This window comes from Embiotoca jacksoni, unplaced genomic scaffold (genome assembly GCF_022577435.1).
Source record: "Embiotoca jacksoni isolate LCO1_2020_lvr unplaced genomic scaffold, fEmbJac1.0.p SCAF_15, whole genome shotgun sequence".
NCBI classification, from domain to species: domain Eukaryota; kingdom Metazoa; phylum Chordata; class Actinopteri; family Embiotocidae; genus Embiotoca; species Embiotoca jacksoni.
The window spans coordinates 7,058,121-7,084,378 of NW_027185285.1; the positions used below are offsets into that span (position 1 = coordinate 7,058,121).

Genomic DNA, 26,258 nt, shown 5'->3' on the forward strand with positions numbered 1-26,258 from the left:
CGGGGATTAATAAAGTAAACACCTACCTACCTACCTACCCATTCTTATCTTCATTCTTCAAATGAACACACAAATGTTAGTTTGAGCTTGTAACAATTGTAACTCAATGTTAAAGTTAAAACTGAATTTGCAACCTCAATCACTCTGGTTTTGTTGGTAATGGTGAAGGTCATACTTGCCTCCGTTAACTTCTGACCTCCTGCATTGCGCTCGCAAGGACGGGATGAGACATTATACCGTGGCGTCCTCTAGTGTATATGGGATTGGATATTAGAGAAGAAACATGGCGTCATAAAGTCTAACCACGAATCTAGATTATTTTTTTAGCCCGTCCTGTGGACGTTAAAAGTAATTTAACACCAAACACGTGAACTGAGCTACTTCCCACACTTTAATTTGACGCGTTGCTTTCGCCGGATGTGACGTCGCCGAGGCCTCTTTCCTGTGTAACTCCGCGCTCCGGTGGCTGCTGCTGCTGTCCGTCAACATTCATTCAGCCCCGGACGATTTCTGCGTCCTGGATTTAAGTTTTTTTTTTTTTTTAAATCTGTTTTTCTCTGACAGTGCACTCGCTGTCCTCCGCTATGTCCATGTACCAGGTAAAGCCCATCTGCGGGGTTGACGTAAAGATTGATTTGCCAACCTGCATGTACAAGGTACCAAATGTCCACGCGCAGCGAGGGAACTGCTGCAGCTCCCAACACGCGCTTCAGGTAACTGTTAACTCATTTCATTTCGACAAGGCGGATTTATTTAAAACCATTTTTTTTTTTTTACTCCGCTTCTATCTTGATGCCTGCAGTTTTGTTTTGTCTTTTCACGTATTGAGACGCGCTCATTTCGACTCGTTGACCGTATTCGCACGTTGTTAGCCGAGCTGGCCAGCTGGCTAACTGAGCTCGTCGGGGACGATGAGTAATCTCGACTTGTGGCTGATGCAACAATTAATGTACGTCTGCATTGTTTCAGCGAGATTATCAAACGACATAAAGTAAAAAAAAACAACCCAAAAAACAGTCTCCAATCTTTTGTTGACATTAATAACACGATAAAGCAGGACTGTGCTCGGGAGACTCTTTGATCCAGCTGTGGAAAACAAGTCGCTCGCCGTTGTTTTTGATTTCATGTCACTTATATACTTCACATCATGGTCATGTTACAAATGAAGATAAATGAAACTACTCAAATAAATGTTCAGATTTTCAGACGGTAAATTACTACTTACGCGTTAATGAATCAGCAATATGACGTCACACATGACAGTGCAACACCCTCCAGGTACTGTCTGTCTGCACTGTGTTCATTTACTCTTGATGCTTCAAGTGCATTTTGCTTTGTGATATTGTTTCTTGGAGTATTTCTTACAGTGTTGTATTGCCACTTTAACTTTTACTCACTCCAACATTGGTGTATTGTTACACACCCCGGGGGCGAAGTACATATTTTGGGGGGATTTTAGACGTGAAAAGAAAACATTTCAGTCCCTGCAGGGATGTTAAAGTCTGGGAAGAGTTTGAGCTATGGTTTTGTGAAGCCAAGCTCTTTTCATTCATTCATTCATTCATTCATTCATTCATGGCCTGCCCGTCACCTGTATCCAGAATTCGGCTTTTCGAGATGTTGCTCTGTGACATTATGATGAGGTTGCCGCCGTGCCTGGGGTTTTTCCCCCATGGTTTGACCAAAGCTTTGCATACGACTGTACAATCTAATGATCATCTGATGGTATCAGACTTCTACGTAAGGTTTGGTCCTCAAAATGTCTTCACGAGAAAGGTTTTTCTTTGATCCGTCTCGTACTTTTGTGTGCGCACAGGTGCGGTTTAACTCCAAACTGGGAATGTGTTTAAGTAAGTTTCCACTCGTGCCTCGATGTTATTTTGTGCAGGAGCAGTTTCATGTAGAGACACTAGCTCTCCCACAAATTGTAAAACTGCTGCAGAATTGTGCTCAAATTTCCATTCGTGGTTTCAGCCAGACTCAAAAGAGAGATTCTCTCTTGTCTTTCCAGAACGGCGAGGTGGACCCGGCCGTCAACGCTCTGGAGGCCCGGCAGGATGAGATTATGAGAAAACTGTACGAGCTGAAAGCAGCCGTGGAGGGTCTGGCCAAGACAGTGATGACCCCAGATGCCGACCTGGACGTGACGGTCAGCAGCAGCCTCTCTTCCCCCCAAAGCTCCAGCGCCACAACTTTTAAAGGCACCACAGACCTGGACGCACTGCTGGGCAAGGTGAGGGACTGAAAACAATGCCGGCGTCATCTGTACACCGTCATTAGCAGAACTGAAGGCAGCATTTATCTGCACTATTTCCCTCATAAGCGATGCACTGACAGCAGATGCTGTAGTTTTCCTTCCATTCTCGGAGCAGTCTCTGCTATTTTGTCCTGATCAAACCCGTCTAACTTGCACGGCCTGTTTATATTGGGATTTGTCTTGGAGCAGACATGAGGGTGTGGGTTAATAACCACCTGCTAATACAGGCTGCAATGTCCTAGTCATAGTAGACAAGGGTGATACCGTACTTACTTTCTTAATGTCACCAGGATCTCGGTGCCCTCCGTGACATCGTCATAAATGCCAACCCGGCACAGCCACCGCTGACCCTGCTGGTGCTCCATAGTCTGCTGTGTCAGCGCTACCGGGTGCTCTCCACCGTCCACGTCCACTCCTCGGTCACCAGCGTGCCACAACAGCTCCTGTCCTGCCTCGGTCCACGACATGCAGACAGCTACGCCCGCCACATGTTCCAGCTGGGCTTCACTCTCATATGGAAAGATGGTACGTCAAACGCTGTACTCCTCACAGGCACAAAGTGTGCAAGTGGTTTTGATAATTGGTTTTTCGGATATGATATAACTACTGACTATACCATTCACCATGTCAAGCAGCAAATAATAACAGCTATAATCAGACATGAAGCAGTTTAAGTAGGTGTTTGGCTACTTTACTGTGTGATTAAGAGGTGAAGCTTTTTTGAATGATGGTAGTAGATTTATTATCAAGAACAAGGTGACCTTTTAATGTGACTAAATCACCTTTTAAGACAATGGACTGTGGATTATATTATGTATATTTCACAAGGAATATACTAAAAGTTAAAGCTGTTGTGCAGGACTATTACATATAAATATACGGTCACAATCAAGCCTCAGCCAAATGAGTTTCCACTGTGCTGATTAAACCGGTCGCCACATGTTAGATCATTTTTTTGTGTTTAATAATTTTTTTTAAATCCGGTGTGATGTTCCTTTGCTGGCCAGCTAATTTCCAGTTTAGTACCTTGCTGACTTAAATGGTAATCAAATAATTCAATCATGCAGCTCCCTCAGACTTTCTAAATGTTATCCAACTGATGATCAAATCCTGTTCGTGGAAGGAGTCATTTCACGGGTTTGTGATGCCGTTAAGACAAAATTTCTGCACTGCAGCTTTAATAAGTTTTCAGTTTCTATCAAACAATGTATTATTTAGTGTATTTTTGTTGTAGGGATTCTTTGCCGCTACAGAAGATTTGTATTCACGTGTAATATTTGTAATAATATTGACAAGACGAGTACGACTTTTTCAGTTTTTAGACAAATAATGCCATAAAGAAGCCCCCTTATTATGAAGGCTTTTCTTTTTTTACACTGAAATAATCAAAGCTGGCATAATGCTGCCCCACTGTGGGATTTTTAGACAGGGGTCTGTGTAAAAAAATAAATTAAAAAAAAAGAGTTGGCATTGTGGTGATTTGGCTCTGTCACCACCTGAATTCTGTGTTTGAACCACAACAGAGAAGTGAAATAACGGTGTGGCATTTCTTGCTTCTAACAGGCTCCGGTAAAGGGGCTGTTGTTAACCACGGTTAAATCTTTCTCCACCCTACCCACAGTTCCTAAACTGGAGATGAAGTTCAGCGTCCAGAACATGTGTCCCATCGAGGGTGAGGCCAACGTGGCGCGCTTCCTCTTCAAGCTGCTGGCTCCCTACCCCAGCGATCCCGCCCTCGCCACTCTGGTGGACAGCTGGGTGGACACGGCTTTCTTCCAGCTGGCAGAGGGCAGTGCCAAGGAGCGAGCCGCCGTCCTGCGGGCCCTCAACTCTGCCCTGGGCCGCAACCCCTGGCTGTCCGGACCGGAGTTCTCCCTGGCTGACGTCGCCTGCTACTGCTGCGTGCTGCAGAGCGACTCGGCCTCTTCCGCTCCAGCGAATGTCCAGCGCTGGATTAAGTCCTGCGAGAACCTGGGCCACTTCAGCCCGGCCAAGCTACTTCTGCAGTGACTGGGGCTGACAAAGGGAGAGATGGGTATTAGAATAATGAACTGTCCCAGCCATGTCTGGGACAGCCTCTAATGCTTCCCTCCTTGCCGCGCAGTAAGTAACAGAACTGACAAAGACTCCGTCGAAGCAACATGGCTGACCGTTATAATAACTTAAAAATATTTATCTCCGCCATGCTGCTTTTTCTATAACACAGAGATTCTAAAGCTACAAGGGAGGAAGCATGAGAGGACTGTGTGGACAAAGGTTCGGGGATGGATTAAATCAAAGGCACTGACAAGAGGTTGTTAGACAAACACACAGTTCACCTTCCACCCACTTTGTGCCTAACATGATCCTGTTCTAAATGTGTGTGTTAATGCCTGGTGATGGGTATTACCAAGTGTTTTAACAAGTAATACTTTGTACCATTCGTTTTCTGAAATCATTAAAACTTTGAATCAAACTTTGAACTCGGGTTTGTCGTATTTGACCCTTTTAACCATTTTAAACAGTATTTTACCTCGGGAAACCAAAGAAGTGGCATTTACTGAAGTGCATGTCTGTGTCCAATAGGTGGCAGGATTGACATTTATTGATTTCTTTTTTTTTTTTTTTTTTTAAGATTCATCTTAATTTAGCTCCTGATCCAGAGTCACACAGAGATGCAGCTCATCCCACCATGCATGAAGTGAGAGGATGGGAGTAAGGTACAAAAAACACAAGAACTTACATCTTTGGACAATCTAGTCCACAGGACTTCCATGTCTGTCCAGCAAGCGTGTCATGAACACGGGAGGTTTTGGGAATATGACTGAATGTCATTACGGGCCAATAAGTCACATTTTGAATAGAATCTTTACACTGAAAATGCTGGATTTTAAGTGTAGCTTTGCATACATTTTTCATATTAAAGCCCAGTACTAGTTCATTGCACAGATTTTAATATTGCCAAATGTGTCATTTGATAAGTTGTAAAAACAGTAGCGATGCCAAAGATTTATCTTTGAAAAATAGTGTCACTCTTCTTCAGTTTGCCCCTCAGAGTTTATTTTTCAACTGTTAAAATCTTCTGTCCAGAACATGGTGACAGTTGTTGCAAAAGTCAAATGTCAAGGTTCAGTGTGTAGGATTGAGGCGGTTCTATTGGCAGAAATGGGCCAAAATAGTCATAATAATGTTTTCATTAGTTTATAATCACCTCAAACAAAGAATTGTTGCATTTTCGTTACCTCATATCTACATAGGCAGCTGGTCCTCTTCCTCGCGGCGCACCACGTCGCTGGCTCCAGAGGGACTTTCACATTTGCTTGCTGAGTCTGGCAGAGAATCTGCAGCGGAGGGGGGAGGAAAGGGAGAGGTGAGGTGAGGAGTGATCTGTTGGGAGCGAACTGCCACCTCATCACTAAATGTCACTAAATCCTCCACGCTGCTTCTTTAGGGAAACCTCGTGAAAACTGTATTTGCGGTATGGAATTGGTGTAGAAAATGAAAATGAACTGATTTATCACTTGCTTGCTGTAAACTCTCAAATATTTGTTTGAATACAGCCCCAAAAATCCTGTATCTGTATGGCCATACTTACTATATAACCATGAAATGACAAAAAAAAAAAAAAAGAACTGCAAATATCGAACGAAAACGAATCGGTTCAGAGCGGCAACATTTTTTTTTTTTTTTTTTTTTTTTTTACCTTCGAGCTAAAGAAAGATCACTTCAGGAAACACATTTTTAGGACTTAAAAAAACGAGCAAATCCTGTAGAAAAAAAAGCATACTTTAAGCACACTAGGAGTTCTAATTAATATGGACCAATACAATCATTGAATGTCGCACTTTAAATTCAAAACACGTTTTAGGCATCCAGCAGTTAGTGACCTATTTAAAAAGCATAATCACGCATCATAGTGGGTCTTTCTATCAAAATTGCAGTTCCCCTTTTCTTTGTAATTAGATCTTTTTTTTTTTTTTACTCCCTGAACCTGCCTTTCTGTATTCTACTGTATTTTCTTGTAAGGCGACAGTTCTTTTAACTGCAGCAGTCCTCTCCCTACGCACCTTCAGTGTGTTCTTTCTCCGCAATCAGTTGCTCACCGTGTGTTTTTCTTCTTATCAGCTGACGTGCGGTTGAATAGAATCCCAATTCGCTGTCACAAGAATAGTTTGTGGATCTGAGGAGTGTCACAGCAGTCCACAGCTGGGGAGTGTTATACATCTGTGTCATCCTTTGAGAAGATTGAGGGATTGAAGGCAACCTGCAGAAAGTCCCATAACCAGCATACATATATACATATATGTGCATACATATATGTATGTACATATATGTGTGTATATATATATACATACATACATGTAATAATGGTAAAAAGAAGAAAAGGCGAATCCCAGGGCTGTTCATGCTCTCTGGGTTGGTTTTGCATTTTCACAAGTGTCATATTTTTCGACAGCTCGGGTCCAGACAGAGTGTGTGAGTGAGTGAGTGAGTGAGTGTGTGTGTGTGTGTGTGTGTGTGTGTGTGTGTGTATATATATATATATGTATATATATATATTCTCTGACAGCCTCCTGTTGGTCTCCAGGCAGCTGTCTGACGAGACAAAACCTCTTAGCTGACATCTGGGCACATGGCAGGGAATACACTCGGGACTCTGCTGCTCTGGAATTTTCCCGTTTGCATGCTCTGTATCGCCTTCACACACAAACAGGCGCCTTTGAAACAGCAATCAGTATCTGTCGACGCAGTCGGGGCTGCATGCAAATGAGGCAGCAGATCCCACCCTGTCACTAAACTCATTACTTCTGCCTTCCAATTGGTTTTCATGGATACACAAATAGGCGAGACAGAAACAAAAAAGGGCTCTTTCCTTTTCTCTTTATATATATATATACATACATATACGTATATATGTATATATATATATAATTTAAAAAACGTACAGACAGGAGAAGCATTCTCACTGGACAGCTGTTGTAAAAAAAACAACTAGCATAACTGAAAAAAAACAACAACAAAAAAACAGTTGAACCCTGTGGCTACTTCAAATCACAACAATTGCACAGGTAGAAAGATCCTTTTGTCAGTTCATTCAGTCCGAATGTCATCGTCCATGATTGTCAATTGGATATTTTCATTAGGCCGTTCTGGAAGAGGAGACATTATGCTACGCCAATCAAAACAGGCAGGGGGAGGAATATTAGAAAACACATCTGTGCCTAGAATGAGACATTACTCAGGGTTTTCCTGTGATGATTTTTCGCACATTATGGTTTTATTCTGAACCAATTGAAAGGCTTAGAGAGAGAGAGAGAGAGAGAGAGAGAGAGAGAGAGAGAGTCACCAGCAATGCGTTCACTCGGTGACCAAAGAACACACGCTGCTGTTGTATCTCAAAAGCTGAATGCGTTCAAAGTAGTCGTCCGTCAGAAAGTTCCTCTGTGAGGTGACCAGGTTGCCCTTCTGACTGAAGAGCCGCTGGACGGGGGCCGTGGACGGCAGGGTAGTGTTGTATTTTAGGAAGAGCTGCTTCACTCGGGGGAAATCCTGCAGGCACTCGAGGCTCTTCCCAGTTCCTTCAACGTACTTGCGGATCTCCTCCATCACCCCCCGCTGCTGGATCTGAATGGCCGGCTTCGCAGACCCGTAGCTGAAGAAGTCGTCCTCAGATTCGATGGTGGACAGATTGCGGCTGGTGTTCGCCTCGGTTACGGTGCAGGGGTCCATCTGGGGGGCCTCCGTGGCCAGCGCGGAGCACATGTCCTCCCTCTCGGACGCCGGGAGCCACCACAAGCGGAACTGGGGAGTCGTCGCCGTCGCAATCTTTGCCTCCGTGCTGGCGAACAGCTCCTGGAACCGCACGTCGATGGCCATCACGATGGCGTTGATGACATCGCCGAAGTAGTTTGCCGCGTCTTTCTGCTCGTTCAACTTGTTCTTCAAACTGAGCACAGTCGGGATGACCAGGCCGAGGTAACATTTCTGCTCCGCCTGGAAAAGTTCGAGCGCAAACGCCAGTGGGTGGAACACAGTCACGTACTCTTTCAGGAAGGCCATTTCCTCGGGCTGCAAGCGTGGGACCTCCAGGCGGGCGCAGAGCTCGGTCAGCTCCCGCTCGCTGAGAGAGACGATCTTCTGCACGGCACAGTACTCCACGTTCCAGCGTATAACAGCAGGCACGACCAGGGCCATCTTCCCTATCTCCTCGGCGGCGTCCATTCCCACCTGGAGATGGTGGCATTTGCTCCATATGGCAAACACCTTGGCCATCGCACTGTAATGTAGCTGGCACATGGGCCCCTGTGACACGGCCTGCCAGAAGTCCTCGGTGACGATCTTGTCCAGAGTGTGTGACGCGCAGCGCTGCACGGTGGGCAGAAACAGGAGCATGTCCTGTTCCGGCTCACCCTCCAGAACGGAGCTCACGTCCTCGTAGAGCCCAATGTCATCGTCGCTTTCCTGGCTGTCCAATGCGAACTCTCTGAACACGCTGATAAAGGGGCTGCCATTGTCAGTGACGGTGGTCTGAACTTTACTCTCAATGTTGTACGCCACGTGGATGTCGTGTATCCGCCCGGCGATGGTGTCGTACGTGATCCGGCCCTGCAGCCGCGCGAACCCAAGAGCAGCTGATTTCCTCTCCAGGGACTCGGCGTCTATCCAGTGGCAGGTCATCCCGAAGAAGCTCCTGCTGTGGGCTGTCCAGATGTCTGCCGTGGTGCACACGTACTGGACGTTGCCCAGTTTGGCCATCAGCTCCTCCCGCATCCTGGAAAAACTGTGGTCCACCTTAGTAAACAAAGTCACCCTGTCCATTGACTTTAGCCCTTCGGTCAGACCCGCAATCAGCTTCCTGAAGCCGGGCTGCTCCAGCACGTAGAATGACTGGCAGTCTTCCACAATGAAGCTGAAGATCAGGTCGTCAATCTTTGCTTGGGTCAGGCACTTGGAGATGATTTCTGCTTTCAGCTTCTTGAGCTGGCAGTGTCTGCTCTCCTCGCCGTTGTACTCATCTCTCTTCCTTCCCTTCTTGACGTCGGGCCTGGCATCGCAGCCCAAGTGTGTTCTCTGAGAAACAAAAACACCACCAGGGATTTCACGTTAGTCATGTCCACCTGTTTGTAAACTTCAACTGCAATGAAAAAGTCCGGGTAAACGCTTGTGCAGAGAAATACGCGTGTTTAGTTTTGTTCCAGTTGCAGGGGAAGAGCCTCCAGCGCCACGACTTGGTAATCAGCATGCAGCTACGAGGGGGGGGGGGGTAACGTTATTAATCACGAGGGGAACTATTCATTCATTGACTCTTTTCAAACATTAACATACAGTGCGCTGGAAGTCACTCCGGGGATGTCGCCGTGTGCAACTTACGTCTAAATGCTTCTTTAGGTTTGACGTGGAGGTTTTCGATGTGGACAGCAGATTGACTCTCGGCAAACACAGATTACACTGGACGATGATATTTTTCCCTTGATCTGCCTTGTACGTGAAATGGTGGCGATAACGCCAACTACTAATGGCCGATTTGGTCTCGCAGCTCGTTTCGTGTTGATCCACATCCAATTCGGACGCCATCCCCGCTGTTATTGACGTCTCGAAATATTATAAAAGTACCGTAATCCGATTTAGTAATCGTGATTACATGTAAAGTAACGATGGCGGTAGAAGAAATCCTCGTGAAAAAGGGGCAGGCCTTTGTTCAGACATTGCCCAGAAAATCAAGAAGGAGATGACTCCGTCGTCACCGTCTGGTTCATCGCGTGCGCGTTGACAGCGTTACAGTTTATGGTTGACAGGCTGCAGCAACTACACGGAAGGGGCACAGTGAAGCAATGCGCATGCGTCCCCCCCCCCCCCCCTTCCCACACACACACACACACACACACACACACACACACACACACACACACACACACACCGCCCCTTAGTCTGGCGTCACCGTCCACACCTTGTTTTTACACTCACTGATGGCAGCGCTTTAAAACATGAATTTCCTTTTCCTCCAGTGTTGCAGCGAGGTGGCGCCACCCTCAGGGAGCAGAAGTAAAAGTGTCACAATCTTTTAATCAATTGATACATTGTTATAAAGAGGGAACAAAATAAAATAAATATTAAACGGCCACGTGAGCATCAAATACAGAAAATAACCACGCGAAGGAAAACAGATAAAAGCTGAAACAGTGAATGGATTGTCAAATCGGATGCAATTACAGAACCTATCGCAATTATGAGTATGAATAAGTGCGATGCAGTTCACGTGACAAGACTAGACTTTACAGTGAAGTATATCAAACATCTTGTCTTTATAGTTAAACTTTTGAAATGAACTCTATTTCTATCTTCGTAAAACTTGTATGTCAGTAATTATTTCAAAAAACAAAATTGTCAATTAATTAGGTAAACCTAACTAAAACTAATGCTGACTGATAGAGCAATACATTCTACCTTTACTAAACTAAGTTTTACCGGCATCAAAAATATTGGACCTCTGTTGCTTTGGTTTGTTAAAATAACTTTTTCTGTAAATGTGACACAGTCACACTAGTTTGACAAATACATTTTTATTTTATTTTTTTCTAATTATGAGGTAATCTGGAGGGGTAACTGAATCAGTCTGCTGACCAGATTTCTACAGAAGTAGCATCAAGAGTTGTTTTATTTTCTTTCTTTTTTTTTAAAGTCTGAGGCACCTTGCCAGCTCAAGCCAGCCAAAGCGTGCTCCTTAAATGCTTCCCCACTGTTATGAAAATGTTCCATCTGGCACAGAGACACATGAAGCATTTCTTAATCTGGCATTCACATGGGCTGAATTTAAAAAAAAAAAATTATTTGCATGTTTAATAAGCCAATTTGTCAGCTGCATGATCAAAGTCAGAAGCAAGGGAGACACACTCACACAAACCTGTGTTTCTCAGAGATGAAGATTTGGTTGGTTATGTTTTATTTATTTCTCATTAACCATGTGATTGTTTATTTCCCAAAATTTGAATTCCAAATTATGTATCCCCGCGCTCTGCGGTGAATCTGACACATGCCATCTGCATCATTGCTAGTAATGAGCAACAGGTGTCTCTATCTATCTATCTATCTATCTATCTATCTATCTATCTATCTATCTATCTATCTATCTATCTATCTATCTATCTATCTATCTATCTATCTATCTATCTATCTATCTTTCTATCTATCTATCTATCTATCTATCTGTCTGTCTGTCTGTCTGTCTGTCTGTCTGTCTGTCTGTCTGTCTGTCTGTCTATCTATCTATCTATCTATCTATCTATCTATCTATCTTGTGACAGTCTTGGTGAATATTAAAAACCTACTCCCTGAATGATTTACTGTGTGCTTGGTGGTAACACGCGCTATAGCCGACCGTCTAATTACCTTTTTAATGGTCTGGTCCGCGAGAAATTGGTTATTTGGTGATTGTGCATCACATTGACTGACCAATGTGTCAAAGTCTTTCTTTATTTCTCTTCCTCCAGTCCCCCCCCCCACCACACACACACACACACACACACCTCCAACCTCACCCCTGTGACAGCTGACTCCGAGTTCATAAATTCTGAATTCAGCGGGGAGTATTGAAATGTCTCAGATAAGTCACAGATTGTTTGGCTACTTAATATTCCGCAAAACATCCCACATGTTTTAAATGCGTAAGTGTTCTGATTGTAAATTGTAAACCCACTGAGATTTTTTTTCCCCCCCTTTATTTATTCAAAAGCACACCTCCTCCATTGGTTAGATTTGATGAGGGTGGGGTCTCACTTAAGAGCCGCTGACGCAGCCCTCGTTTGCGATGGTTTTTTTTTTAACAGAGACGCAGTTTGTGTAGGAACAGAGAAAAGTGTTTTGAGAACAAGATAAAGGATGAGAAACAGAGGAATGACGTGGTGAGGAGGTTTGAAATGTTTTGACTTGGCACGGTGTTGCTGTCGTGCTTCGAATCTGTGTGGAGCATTAGGAGTGGGCACAACTAATGTCCTTTCATATTAACGGCAGCAACCAATAGCTTTTAAACTTCATTTGAACGTTTCAGACAGTATCCTTACTTTTTATTTCTCTTTGTCGCTGCACGCCCCACTTTTTTACCACAGGAGCAGAGAGAGTGGACGCACCTCAACAAGTATGACCAAAGGATCCGCGCCTTGACGCGCTCTGGTGCGTGCATGTTGGGCGGGTGAGTGTGTGGACTAGTATGAAGCGCCATGGCTTGGTGTGACCGTGGGGTTCAAACGCTGCTGGCCACTGTTGGGGCTTTTGCTGCCTTCAGCCTGATGACTATCGCCATCGGCACGGACTACTGGCTCTATTCGCGGGCATACATCTGCAACAGCACCAATGTCACCACAGACGAGACCCAGCCCAAAAGTAAGAAGGGCGATCTCACTCACTCCGGGCTGTGGAGGATCTGCTGTATCGAAGGTAAGCCTGCTCCAAGTCTCGTCTCACTTTTGTGGATTTAATGGGACCTGCAAACATGTGCGGTTCTCTGTGAAACAGTGAGACCAAAAGGCACTGCTCCGTATCATTTTCATAGAAGTTTTTTTTTTTTTTTCTTTTCCCGAGGAGTCCTTTGTTTCTCAGTGCGCACAGTCATTGGAGCGCACAAAAGGACACACTTCCTTTACGCATGACATATGTCTCTGTCTGAGCATAGGCGCTCAAAAACAAAATCCATCATAAGAGTGGAACAACTTTCATATAATATATAGCTTAGGTCAGATGGTAGAAACGGAGATGTACACAGGTACGGATAAAAGTAACAAATCTACGGGCAAGAAACCCACTGAGCGCTCATCTCAAGCTGTCTGCCAACTGTTACACCTCATGGTTCAGTGATAGGACCACACAATGAATTCAGCTGTATAGTCCGCAAAAAAACGCTATGCCAAGCCGGCGCGTCTGAGCCCATTCACTTTTTAGCCGGTCTGTGCCAGGAAATGTGCGCGCTATAAGTCTACTTTCATTCATGTCCTCGTTGTATCCGATGCTGTTGCTTAGCAACATCCCTGAAATTGCTATGGAAACATGCCCGGTGATTTAAAAATAGATGACTCTGGGTTCACATCATGTCCAAGCAAAATCTAAAAAAAATATTTATTATTGTAGAGCATCAGGTTAACATTTCCTACTTCACAGTCCCAGCGTTTTGGAAAGGGTTTTTGTGTAATTTTACGGATTTGAAAAGAAGGTGCGCTGGTAGTGACGACTTATTTTAGAGGCAGACAAATTGACCAATCTTCCTTCCCACCACCCCTTCACTTCTCGCCTCGGCTATCAATGAGTCGATGAGATTGGATGAATTTGTTCACAAGCGTCTGTCGTGACGCGAAGATTGATGGAAACGGGTTTAAATAGATAAACGTACAAGTCAAAATAAGGAGACAAAATATCAACTCGGATATCTTACTTATTTGAATTGGTTGTGAGGCTTTTTTCAAACACAAAATGACTGGGCCAAATGTTTCTTTAGATGCACTGCTCATATAGAGATACAACATATTCCCATATTTTTGCTTTATTTAATGCAATATGTACAGAGTCTATAATTATTTATTTTTTTCACATTTTCCTTTGACTATATTGGCTTTTTTTTAGAGACAAGAAGTTATTTTATTAATGACAAGACATGTATTTGTACTTTATTTGTCATGGAAAGGTATCTGAATCTGTTTAGGTGATGTTGTTTTGGTTCTTCTCCATACAAAGCAGCTGAAGGTTTTGCCCTCCTAAAAGTACAATTGTAATTTGACACTGAATGTAACACCTTAATTTCCCTTGCAAAATGCATTTGTGTCGGATCAGATGTTTTCCCATGTTTGCTGTTTATTCTGTGAGTTAGTGATCTAGTGTTTTCAGATTGTCGTTGTGAGTGATCACACTGCTTTAGGCTAGTCCTGTTGTGAAGGTGGACACTTTGGACAGATGTGAAGAACATCTTGGTGTGTCATAAAGAGATAGTTTCACTTCTGTGCCTCTGTCTAAAACTACAGGCTGCTGCACGGTGGCTATGTTGTCATGGAGACTAATAAGTGTAGAGGGGAAGACAAGAGAGGAAGACTCACACCCCCCCTCCACACACACACACACACACACACACACACACACACACACACACACACACACCCCTCTGGTCATAATGACAAACACAATGGGTTGTTGACGGGGACGGCTCGGTGTGTATCACAGCTTGGGGAAAGCATCATCATGTTTTGCTGAACAGATTACAGCGACAACATGACAACCTCTCAGCCACATCACATTCCTGTAACACACATAGCAACCGTTCAGTCCTCTTCGGCCCCTTCTCTCTTCCCAAGACCCAATAATGAATGTGTTTAGTGTTTCCATGCACCTCGCTCGAGCATCAGCTCCCAAATGACAGTGAAGGAGCAGGCAGGAAAATATCAAACCAGGCTTCTTTAGCATGAGGTCAGCACTTCCCTTATTTATTCACTCCATTCAGTCCTTTGCATTTCACAACAGCTGTTTGTTTTTGTTTTTTTTCTGTAGTGGTTGTTTTCCAACATGAATATCATGAGGCCAGGGTAGCACCCACAAGTGCATTGAGTGCACCTAATTTGCGTGAGAATCGGCAAAGCATCAGAAGTATTATGTGCGATTCCCATAAATGAAACCAGCTTTGAGAATGAGAAATAACCTCATGAACGATCCAATTAGCAGATACATATTTGCAGTAATGTCCCAGCTGGTGGTGGATTGGTGTGAGTGCGTGGGGGCAGCTGTTTTTCTCGGGGTCAGTGGATGTGTGTGTTTGTAACGAGGTGTTAGTTTAGATGGCGTGAGGGTCACTTTGCCATTCTCCCTATGCTCCACAAGTATGTAATTAAAATATAACAACTGAGAAGCCATGCAGGGGCACTAATTAGCCAGCAGGCACCAACTTCCAACCCCGGCCACTCCTTCCTCCTCTCCTCCACATGATGTCTACTCTCTCTTTTTTTCTCTCCACTTAACTCATCCACTCTTATCATTGTTTTCTACATCACAGCCTAGGCTATTCTAAATACGATGACTTCATATCACAGTCCACATTCAGGAGCACCAGTAATCCTCTGGGATACACGTACTGGCTCAAAGGAAATACAGCAAGCAGCGTTGGCTGAGGTCTCTGCTCTCCGATTGCCCATCTATGTAAAGAATGAAATTGTCAAATCTGTTGCTGGTAAAGTAATTTTATTTTGATGGAATAATGTGACCATGCCAGAAGCTTTTCTGTGGTAATTACATGATCCACAGGTGGGCGGGGCGTAGTGTCTTTGAGGTCTCAGTCAGATCGAGTCAGATCCACCCCTCATCCCTCCTTAGCTCCCTGGTCACTTCTAACGCCAAAAAACGAAGATGGCGATGGCCAAAATGCCGAACTTGAGTGTTCAAAATGTCCACAAACCAATGGGTGATGTCAGGGTAAGTTTCCGCTTGGTACAGAAGATGTGAGAGTGGCAACAATTTTCACATCTAACTCTTGGAAAGAGAGCAAACAAGTCTATTTCTCAAATGTCAAAGTTTTCCTTTACTTGTCCAAACGTAACTTGTTTCACTGTTGAGGTCACGGCCAACACAACTTAATATAGACAAGGAAACTGGCAGTTTTCTTCGAATCTAATATAAAGATTTATTCCACTGTATATCCTGGGACTCTACTGGCTCTGCAATTGCCAGAAAGCTTTAAAAATTCAATGTTGTTTGGGACCTGATTATTACAAAAAAAGTAAAGAGAGGGATAAAGGATAGAAGTCTTAATCATAATAACAAGTTGAATTCACGTCATGGAAATGTTATGATACACACAATAACACTTGAACGTAACAGAATTAGATTGTAAATAATAAATTACGAGAATGTATTTTTATCCATAATACTTTGAGTGACACTTGAACTTGTCACTTTTTTAAGAAAATTTCAGGTTTCAATCACATACTTCAAAACACCTTTGATATAAAATGCTAAAGATCATTTATTATAATCCACATTTAAACACTTATAAGCATCAAGTTGAGAAACCATTACATATGTAAATTTCTAAGTAAGTGACAATGCATAACAGCCTTCATGGGAGACTACATGCGGCAATAGATCTCAGTTTGCTTCCAACAACTTGGGTACACATGCACACACGAACCCAGGCCGAGCTGTGTTTGAAGAAATTGCAGCCTGGTGACAATTTAATTAACCAACTGTCAGTCATATAAACACTGAATCACTGATATCTTTGCCAAATTGCTTTTCTTTCATACTCACTTGGACTGAATAAAAAAATATATATTGGAGGGGCTTGTTTGATTACACAGATGCTTTTATATTCTGTCCTGGCATTCCCTGCTTCCAAAGTAATAAATGTATGCAGCGCTGAGTCTGTGTGAGTTGCGTGTGCGCGTCTGCATTTGATATCGAGCCACAGTTACAGTGCTCTGTCTGCTCGCAGCTTTATAAAAACCTAATCATCCCACCTGCCGTAAACTTGAGGGTGCTCTCACTCGTCAGTGTTCACACTTTCCATCGCATATCTAAAAGAAACAAGGATAAAAGTAAAAGACCAGAGCAGCGTGCTGCAGCTCCTGTTTGTTGTAGACCTGTTATGTGTGGCATTCCCGGAAGTATATCACTCACTGGAGGCTATGCAGTTCTAATGTTATAGTATTGTCACTTTTGATTGGTTTACTCACCAATCTATTTGCTAAGCTATTGGGGTGTGAAAATAAGGAAGTGAGGGCATTTGTCGCATTGGACTTATTGCCACGACATACTGTACTCATAGAGACACCAGAGTGAGCGAGTGGTTGCTTAATGAGAATGCTGTTGGTGTTCTCCTCTGAGGCTGCTCTCTTATTGGCTGAGCTACCTTAATTCAAAATAATGACGATGTTGCCGGCAGCTCTAAAGCTGTGACAGCTGGTTCCAATGCAGTATATGTACGTGCACACATGTTTGTGTGTACACATGTGCACGTGTCCGATTGTGTTCACTATCATGTACTCTTATTTGGTGACAGATCTGTGAAGTGGAAGTGGGCGTGCCAGGGAAGTGCCATCTCTTATTCAACGCGTATCAAAATACAATGAAAATGTCAAAAGCCTCCTTGGAGATTGTTTATGTAAATGGTCTTATTAAAGACTAGCAGGGGTTGCCATGGAGAAAAGGAAGAGATGCTCAGCATGGGGCTTTGCAACTCCAGTCAGGTCCAGGTAACCCATTATTCCCCATGTAATGCGTTGATAGTGTAAGATGAATTCCCTCTAATTTATTGATAAGCACTTTCTTGTTTGTCACCGACACCTTACACAGATTGTGCAGCTGCCCTTTATTGCATCAAGATACTCATTTTGCTCTTTAATGCTCTCTCTACCCTTCCAGCTTTCCCTCTTGCTGGTTCGCTGCCCTCCTCTGCTGACTGTCTCCCCTTTAATGTGGCCTCATATCTTTTTTTCCCCTGTCCCCATCATTCCTCTGCTTTCTTTGCTTTTATTGTTTCATTTCCTTGCACCTTCTTCCCTTGTTTAATCTCCGCTTTCTCCCTCCACTTTCCCTACCAGCGAGTCAGTAGGTTATTCAGACTGTATTTCATTTTATAGAGGGTCCATCTCACAGCCTGCGCACAAACACACACAGACACAGACACACACACACACACACACACACACACGCACACGCACACGCGCGCACGCACACACACACACACACACACACACACACACACACACACACACACACACACACACACACACACACACACACAAAACAGAGGCATCAGAAAGGCTTGAGTATGGTTGGACTGAGGATGGAAAATATTTTGTCATAATTAATAGTAATGTTTTGGGTTCACTGTGTGTTTTCTGTGCAGTTTTTAAAACGTGTAAAACCAGCTCAGTTTAATGGAGGAGACGCAGACACACACACACACACACACACACACACAGACACACACGTGCACACACACAAATGCACACGTAAAACCTGCAACAAGCTCCGCCGCTGACAGGATTCGGTGTTTACACGACAATTAACAGAACAGAAAAGGTGTCTGTATTTTTGTTATCTAGCCATGTGAGCCAGAAGTCTCACATCCCTGCTTAAAATAGTCCAAAACCATTTTTTTTCCATCAGTGACTAGACACAGAAACTTGTGCTCCATTTCCACCGACTGATTTGACACGAATTAATTTGATGTCCCTTATTAAGCAGCAGACCCAGTTAATGGAAGCGAGCAGTGCCCTTAAAAGCTGTGCCACAGACAATGATGGTTGTGTCGCTCACCTTTGGGCACCTGGGAAATGGAGTTGACCGGTATCTGTCTGCATTTTGTTAATGGGAAGGTTGACGTTTATACAATCGGTCAGCTCTAATTTCTTCTGCCTGTTAGACCATTAGAGCTGAAAAGTGACTGTATTTTTGGTCTGAGTCTTTATTGCTTTCAGAGACAGACAAAGCTTAGGCTCATCCAATTGACAATTCTCTAACTCTCCTCCCCAAACAGCAATTGTCCAATTCATAGCAAAGAAACTGTAAATTATATGAAACTTTGATTTTGAAGTGTTGGGCAGGTAAAAGTGATACACAGCTTTTAAGGAGTTGGGATTGAGTGTTCTTTTTAGCCTGTCCAAAACCAAAATACACAAGTGCGACAGAGGAAGGAAAAGTTTATACTGCATTTGTTAGCACATCTGGCTATTTACAGTATTCACAAAGTACTATTGTTGAAACTAAACTCGTTTGTGGGGTTTCAAGTTATTTCAACACGAGCCACTTTCATAGTAGGAAAATCCACTGGTTTAAAACATGTAGGGAAGCAAAGCAGCCCAACGGAGTTTTATTAGAATACCATTAGAATTGATCCTATTTAAGATGTGTGTGAAGTTCGTCATAATTAGCGTCTGAATTCTTAAGTGCAAACGTGTTTTGTGAGGTCGCAATGACCTTTGACCTTTGGCCACCGAAATATAATCAGTTCATCCGTGAATCCAAGTAAACGCTTGTGCCACATTTGAAGAAATTCCCTGGAGGTGCTCCTGAGATATCACGAGAATGGGACAGACCTAAAAAACCTCCGGCTACAGCTGTCGTTGGCACGGAGACGTAATAAGTGTCTGATCCTACATTTTCCCTACAATGACTAACTAGTTCTACAGTGCAATACAAGAACAGCGCTGTTTTCTTATTTCTATGTATAGCCATGAAAAGCATAGCCTACACGCACCCTTCACTTGAAATATTGAATAAGTCAACGATATGCTATTTTAAAGCAACCGATGGAGCTAATGTTGATACATAGAAAGATACAGCTGTTAAAATCTGGCAAGAAATTGAAATCTTTTTTTTTCTACCTTCATGTGAATTCAGCGACCCATTTCTTTATACCTGAGTAAGACTGGTAAATCTAAAGAGAGGTAAATGTGACACCATTGTCACTTTAAACGCCGTGTAGCAGAAGGATTGACAGGTGTAACAATAGTAACTAAAGGTGGCAGGGCTTTTCAAATGGTCAATAGGATGTACACAAATGCTAAAATCCACACATATACACACATTGCACAAACTGTAGATAGGCTCATGTACAAATATGCAAATCAGGCCAGAGCACAGCCCACCTTTAATATCTTGGATACTGTGTATTGAGGGGAATTCACAGCTTCAGTGGTAAATGAGTCAAAGAGTTTACCACAACTGCACTGAGCACATCCATTAACCCCAATGCTAACCCCTCTTTGTCTGGACAGGGTGTTGTTTTATTACATTTCATTTAGCTGACGCTTTTATCCAAAGCGACTTACAATAAGTGCATTTCAACCAAGAGGGTACACAACCCAGAACAACAGAAATCAAGAAAATACAATTTCTTCAAGAAAGCCAAACTACAAAGTGCTATCAGTAAGTATCATGTTATACTCCTTCTCAACTACAGCTACGGGCTTCTCTGAGCATTAACCTACCTCTCTTTCACTCCCTCGCTCTCGCTTTCACTCTCTCTCTCACCTTGGCGTTAAAAACTTCCACCAAACAGCCTTTTGTTGTTCAAATAGACTTCTTATTCCTTGTGGCATTCAACCATTCACCTGAGCTGGAATTGGTCAAGCACCACAGCCCATCAAGTCCCTATAGGCAATGCAATCTTAATCACACTGCCGTATAATCCCACTAACTTTCCTTGTCAAATATGTGTGCACTGAACTGTGATCTTTCCAGGATTCTCGGTGAGCTCTCAACATTATTTTATGTCAAAGGTGAAAGTCTCATCAGTGGGGGGAAAGTGAAAACCAAACAGTGTATTAAGGTAATCCAGGGAAATATGCTTTTGCATGCTATGTATCTAGTTTAAACTAACCAGTGAAATTTAAGAAGGTTTACTCAGGGAAAACAATGGTTTTAGAAAAAAGATTTACCAAGCCTCTAAAAACAATCTACGAGGTCTTTTATCAGTGTTAAACAAACAACCCTTTCCTGACAGTTGACCAAATAAACCTTAACGGAAGACAAGGAAAGGCTGTAGTCTCCCTTTTACATCCTGCTGCTCCTTCTTTACCGAGAAGCAGCACTGTTAAAACATGAAAAATAACCTCAGGTCATCTGACCTCCCACTTCATCCTCTTCTATATCTGAGATCGGAGCACAGGAGCGTCTTACTCTGGTGGACACAGTTTACCAAACCACTGACTCCAGCACCCACACATCCTTCAGACTGCTCAAACCAAATAGAGATGAATTCACATCAGTTGAGTAACCTGAATAGCCTCTTGATGTGTACAGTGGACTATAAATCATCATATATATGGAAACTCACTCTGGTGGTCTTTGTCCTGCAGGCATCAATCAAGGCAGCTGCTACAGAATCAACCATTTCCCTGATGACAACGACTACGACACAGACAGCTCGGAGTACCTGCTCCGTAAGTGATCCCCACTCATCCCTTTCATGTGGCATTGTTAAAGCTGTCAGTCCTTTATTGTTAAGAGCAAACCGGAAGTCCACAAACCTTCAGCGTCATACTATTGGATAATGAGAGCAGTCTCCACACAGACAATACTCTTTTGTACCGAGGCTGATATAAAACGCAAAACAAAGGCAAGGAGTAAATGTGACAGCATTCAGTGAGACGGGTTTAGAATATGTTCAGGGTTGAATTACAAGCATCATCAAACAACAACCCCACCACATGATATTTTCAACAATGTATTTTCTATTTGTATCTGTTTAGGTATCTGACATTGTTATTCCTAATAATTATTGAGCTACTAGTTATGCTAATTGTTTTAAAGCAGTTAAGGAAATTAAAGGTATCTTTGTCAAACCCGACTACAAGGTAAAGTTCATTATGTAATGTTTAATTTGTATACATTTTGATTGGTTCTCTTCATTAAAGCATGCTATTCTTTGCTTATCAGTTAGCTTCACCCTCCTAAAAGATACTGTAACTTGACCCTATGCTTTTCAACATAAAGGAAGCAATGTCTAAATACTTTGCATACCATTTGCAGCACAAACACGCACTTTTTTTGTTTTATTTATTTCGTAATTATTTTGAGTGTTTCAGGTGAAGCAATAGCAGCTTTTTTGCCCCCTCCCCCGAGTTCTTATTTTATATTTTTATATAATAGAAAGTATGAAAGACAAAATTTCACCTTTTGCGAACACTCAAAAAACATTCAGCTGTGTAAAATCATTGTTTCAGCTAGTCCAAACCAGCCTTCTCCATTTAAAAATTAAGGTATTGTCACTGAAAACTGGTTGAAAAATTACCAGGCTTACACATAAGGTTTGATTGGCCTGACATGCAATGAATATTCATCATCATCATTCGTCACATTCATCAGCAGAGGACCTTTAAAGCACAGCTGACTCATGCCTAATATGCAGAGAACAAAGAAGACTTATCAGACTTTGGACAAAGTCCAAGCTCAGTCCATTAGCCCGACTAAATGAAATGAGGTGCTTTATGAAAGACATTAGAGTTGAATGAGCTCATCCATCTTTGAAAACTTGTAAAATGGCACAGTGATTCACTCTCGGGGTGGTGAGTGTCATCTCGAGCTCTTGTTGCAACTCAAAGCTGATTACCAAAGCTTTGCCAGGACAGTATAAATGATAATGGGGTTCTCAAAAACAGATGAAAGAAGAGGAGGGAAAGAGGAGATACTGGTTAGACAAGGGCTCGAAAAGGTTAATGACTTTTTTTAATTTCATTTTTAGAAAAAGTTTTGTTCAAACTGAAATCTATTATATAATTAAATACTGTATATGTTTCTACCACAGTGTACAAGGGCAACCTTAAAGAAAAAAATTAGAAGAGATGAGATTTTTTTTGTTTTGCTTTTGTGAAAAAAGCAAAAATTTTGAGAATAAAGTAAAAAAAAAAAAAGTAGAATAAATTTGAAATGTTTAACATTCAACATCAACATATTGACTTAATTCTCAAAATTGTATTTCCACGTTATTCTCGAAATGTCAGTTTTATTCTCAAAATTATTTAATTTTTCCTCAAAAGCAAAATAAAAATAAAAATCTTTGACGTGGCCCTGCTACCCAGTCTTTAGAACTATTCTTATTATGCTGAAGTCATTTACAGCGAGTCCTCCCTCCGCTGTGTCTGCAGGTATAGTTCGTGCCTCCAGCGTGTTCCCCATCCTCAGTACCATCCTGCTGATGCTCGGCGGGCTGTGCGTCGGGGTGGGCCGAGTCTACAACAAGACAAACAATGTCTTCCTCAGCGCCGGCATTCTCTTCGTCGCTGCAGGTGAGCTGTAAGAAACACTCGCTGTCAGCCGTGCTCCCGGCAAGGAGCAATCATGCATGGCCCGGGGGGAAGGGGGGGAGATTGTGCCTCATCAATGGTGCAATCATAAAGACGAACTTCAATCTCCAGTAAGGGAGGTCAGGATCTCCATTCATCACACACAAGTGATGAAGACAGACAGTGTGTCATTAAGGGCCTCAGTAGTGATGAGAGACCTGTAATCATTGGCTGATTAACAACTTTACTCAGCGTGTGTTCATCATTGTTACCTCTAAAGTCATGGATGATTGATCTTTGTTGGCTCTTCCTTCTCACTTTTCCCTTCTCCTTGTTTGTTTACATAATTTGATCCTCTTTCACTTCATCATATGCCCTCTCTTTTTCCACATTCTCCACCTTGTTTCTGTGTCTCATTCTCTCGTCTGTTCCTTGTTTACCAGGCCTGAGCAACATAATTGGCATCATCGTCTACATCTCCAGCAATGCAGGAGACCCCAGTGATAAACGTGACGATGACAAGAAGTACACTTATTCCTACGGCTGGTCTTTCTACTTTGGCGCCCTGTCCTTCATTGTAGCCGAAACTGTGGCCGTCCTCGCCATCAACATCTACATCGAGAGAAACAAGGAGGTCCGCTGGAAGGCGCGTCGCGAGTTCATCCGCTCGCTCTCTTCCTCCTCTCCGTACTCGAGGATTCCGAGCTTCCGCTACCGCCGGCGGACATCGCGCGCTAGTTCTCACTCCACGGAGGCGTCCCGGGAGAACTCGCCGGTGGTTGGTCTGAAGCGGGCGCCTTCTTCCGGTGGGCCCTTGGATGAGCTGTCCATGTACGCCCTGGCAAGGGACAGCGTGACGGAGCACACGTACAGCCCTGAACACGAGGCAGCTGCCGATTTCCTCCAGGTCCATAACTGTTTCCCCAACGATTTAAAGGATGGGGTGAATCGCAGGACCACGCCAGTGTGAATGCTGAGCTCAAGGTTCACCTGGATGAACAGGAAACAATGTGAAATCAGCGGGCTGACCTGTGGCAGCCTCAATACGTGTGACAGCCTGTCATCTGAGAGAAACTGTCCATTTTGAAAAGACCAAAAGGAAATGCAAGGACATTCAGCTGGACAGACGATAAGCCAATGAACAGAACCTGAAATGATGATCTGCTTTTAGAGATCATCAAAGCAGAATAGAGTTACTGTTGTCTGTGCTGTAGCCAATCCAAAAGTAGTGTTATCTTTCAACCGTGCCGAAATGCTTAAACGAGCAGTGTGTTGATCACAACTCTTGTTTGTGTCGTGGTCATTATGGGTAAAGTCGAGGGTGAAGTGTTGACGTGTGCCAATCAGCAGTATTCTACCTGTAAATTATATAACAAGGTGCTAAATGAGATGTACTCTTCAACTTGAAAGTGTTCCATTTGTGTGTGACGTTAAAGTGTGGACTTCTCTCTGAAGTTGTACTGTTCTCATTTGGTTTTGCCTTATACTCTCATGACAGGTTTGGAAGGGATAACAGTCTCTGTTTCAGCGCTGCCCTTTCAAATAGCCTTTTAAACAAACATAAATTACATAAGTCTTTATAACTCATCTTTTTTTCATAAATGTGTGGTTAGGAGTCTTCACAAAACTGTTGATTTGCTGAGATATAATGTGTTGAATGTTTAGTATTTTTGCAGGCTGTATAGGTCAATCATCCAATCCTCCAAACAATATGAAAGGTCTGTCTCCCTTGCTGTTTCTTCCTTAATCCTATTCTTCTTTGACATTTATCAGTGGAACAAAATGTCACTTTTGTCTATTCCGTGGTTTCTTTTTATTCACTTCCATATCAGTCTACCATCCTTTCATCACACCCCCTGATAGATGTGACATTGTGTATATGCCTGTCACAAGAGAAGAGCAGCTGACAAAAAAAAAAAAAAAAAAGAAGGGTGCCCAGAGCTTTGAAAATGGCACAGGTCAGGACTTCCTTCTGCTCTGAATGGAGTGTCGGCATCGAGTGTTTAATGGATAAGGATCAGAGCCACACGGAGGACGCATGTCTGTGAGTCCATCTGACAGCCTTTTAACCGCCTCTCCCATGTCAAACAGAGACTGCAGACAGAAGAAGAGGGAGCTGTGTGGAACTGCGTCCCTGAAGGATTCGGCTCTAAAAACAAGACGTGTGTCCGTGTGTGTCGACTGTGGCCCTGAATGTCCATCACTGCTCTTTCTTTTAGGTCTCTCAGGAAATAGAGTACAGTGTTGCTGTGGCAGGTTGAGAGGCTTTTGAGGTCCTCTCCTTGCTTTTCAGCAGTGATAGGACCAGTGATAAAGATAAGTCTGGTGAAAATTATATTAGAAAAAAAAATATGCCATAATCATATTTAGTAAATGCTGTGAGTGTTTGCTTGAGGTTGCCCATAGGACCACTGAGGTGGGTCTCTTTAGAGGTGAGCTCAGTGAACCGCAGAATAGTATTTGATTGTATTTAGTGCGTCTGATATCCATTTGAAATAACAATTCATCCATCCAGCTGAGCACTTGTAAAAAAAAAAAAAAAAAAAAAAAAAGCCATCAGTATGATCTGTTCTGAGTGTGGATCCTTCACTTTTATATCACAGTGTGAAAAAAAAAATCAGTTTGTAATGTAAAGCTGTAAAGTTGTATATAAAAGTACAATTAAAAAAAACCACTGAATGTGCACAGACATGAAGACGGGATTCAAAGCATTATTTTACCGAACAATGTCTCAATAATGCCTAAAGAAATCTGGCAAAAGTGATGTGATTCAATTTATCTTTTTATATTCGGACTAACACACACTGGTTTTTGCTGTTTTCCAGTCAGAAAAGTGAGACGAGCTATGTTTTTCATTCCGTGTGTATGCGGCAGCTGTACTTACTGTGTATGCTCATATTGATTTATAGCTTACTATAGATATAAGCACATTCTCTTTTTCCATCCAGAAATAAACATTTGAGTTTGATTTTCGGAGGGGAATTTAAGAAATAGATCAAAACAGAAAGTAACTGAGGAATTGTTATTGTAACAAAAAAAACTCTTCTCCTGCTTTACTTTCAAGACCAAACTTACTGAAATATCATTGTAAAGGTTTTTTGCAGTGCCTTTGTTTTATTTATGAACTTCTGTAAGTCCTGCTTTTATTGTTTCAATTGAAAAAGCATTTTTATTTAATCTGAATTTACTTACACTGTTTTTCTCTTTATCACATTTTAGGTACCATCCCAAACATATTGTATGTAGACAAATAAACAAAATCAGGGTTA

General features: G+C 42.7%; 3 protein-coding genes and 1 long non-coding RNA gene across 7 annotated transcripts; 2 read left to right on the plus strand and 2 right to left on the minus strand.

Annotated features, from left to right (window-relative positions):
* The first annotated feature begins 454 nt into the window (after nucleotides 1–454).
* aimp2 (aminoacyl tRNA synthetase complex interacting multifunctional protein 2) lies at nucleotides 455–4,719 on the plus strand. 2 transcript variants are annotated; one of them, XM_069149191.1, is made up of 4 exons: nucleotides 455–713; nucleotides 2,012–2,233; nucleotides 2,548–2,782; nucleotides 3,879–4,719. In XM_069149191.1, the coding sequence occupies exons 1-4, from the start codon at nucleotides 585–587 to the stop codon at nucleotides 4,265–4,267; spliced, it is 975 nt and encodes a 324-aa protein (XP_069005292.1). In that variant the 5' UTR covers nucleotides 455–584; the 3' UTR covers nucleotides 4,268–4,719. The 2 variants fall into 2 exon arrangements, with proteins under 2 accessions (XP_069005292.1, XP_069005293.1); XM_069149192.1 differs by having other exon boundaries at nucleotides 455–599.
* On the minus strand, nucleotides 3,408–6,611 carry LOC138198061 (uncharacterized). The gene is made up of 2 exons (XR_011178249.1): nucleotides 6,340–6,611; nucleotides 3,408–5,577 (listed from the first exon to the last, which is right to left on the minus strand). It is a non-coding gene; the product is annotated as an uncharacterized lncRNA (long non-coding RNA).
* Nucleotides 6,612–7,100: 489 nt separating this feature from the next.
* Nucleotides 7,101–10,006, minus strand: zbedx (zinc finger BED-type containing X). Its single transcript, XM_069149190.1, has 2 exons — nucleotides 9,608–10,006; nucleotides 7,101–9,307 (listed from the first exon to the last, which is right to left on the minus strand). The coding sequence occupies exons 1-2, from the start codon at nucleotides 9,809–9,811 to the stop codon at nucleotides 7,595–7,597; spliced, it is 1,917 nt and encodes a 638-aa protein (XP_069005291.1). The 5' UTR covers nucleotides 9,812–10,006; the 3' UTR covers nucleotides 7,101–7,594.
* Nucleotides 9,276–26,258, plus strand: LOC138198060 (voltage-dependent calcium channel gamma-4 subunit-like). Of its 3 annotated transcripts, none has more exons than XM_069149195.1 (5): nucleotides 9,276–9,339; nucleotides 12,340–12,667; nucleotides 21,064–21,147; nucleotides 22,852–22,992; nucleotides 23,433–26,258. In XM_069149195.1, exons 2-5 carry the CDS (start codon nucleotides 12,451–12,453, stop codon nucleotides 23,957–23,959), a joined length of 969 nt encoding a protein of 322 aa, XP_069005296.1. In that variant the 5' UTR covers nucleotides 9,276–9,339; nucleotides 12,340–12,450; the 3' UTR covers nucleotides 23,960–26,258. The 3 variants fall into 3 exon arrangements, with proteins under 3 accessions (XP_069005296.1, XP_069005295.1, XP_069005294.1); XM_069149194.1 differs by lacking the exon at nucleotides 9,276–9,339 and adding an exon at nucleotides 12,053–12,143; XM_069149193.1 differs by lacking the exon at nucleotides 9,276–9,339 and adding an exon at nucleotides 12,068–12,135.

What these genes read in the sequence shown, in the direction of transcription:
- aimp2 (XM_069149191.1), top strand. Translation starts at nt 585, where the DNA reads ATGTCCATGTACCAGGTAAAGCCCATCTGCGGGGTTGACGTAAAGATT. An exon ending in GCTCCCAACACGCGCTTCAG is followed by an intron (nt 714 to 2,011) that starts GTAACTGTTAAC and finishes TTGTCTTTCCAG; the next exon opens with AACGGCGAGGTGGACCCGGC. An exon ending in CACTCTCATATGGAAAGATG is followed by an intron (nt 2,783 to 3,878) that starts GTACGTCAAACG and finishes CCCTACCCACAG; the next exon opens with TTCCTAAACTGGAGATGAAG.
- LOC138198060 (XM_069149195.1), top strand. Translation starts at nt 12,451, where the DNA reads ATGGCTTGGTGTGACCGTGGGGTTCAAACGCTGCTGGCCACTGTTGGG. An exon ending in CAGCTCGGAGTACCTGCTCC is followed by an intron (nt 21,148 to 22,851) that starts GTAAGTGATCCC and finishes CTGTGTCTGCAG; the next exon opens with GTATAGTTCGTGCCTCCAGC. An exon ending in CATTCTCTTCGTCGCTGCAG is followed by an intron (nt 22,993 to 23,432) that starts GTGAGCTGTAAG and finishes CTTGTTTACCAG; the next exon opens with GCCTGAGCAACATAATTGGC.
- zbedx (XM_069149190.1), bottom strand. Translation starts at nt 9,811, where the DNA reads ATGGCGTCCGAATTGGATGTGGATCAACACGAAACGAGCTGCGAGACC. An exon ending in ACCTAAAGAAGCATTTAGAC is followed by an intron (nt 9,308 to 9,607) that starts GTAAGTTGCACA and finishes TTTGTTTCTCAG; the next exon opens with AGAACACACTTGGGCTGCGA.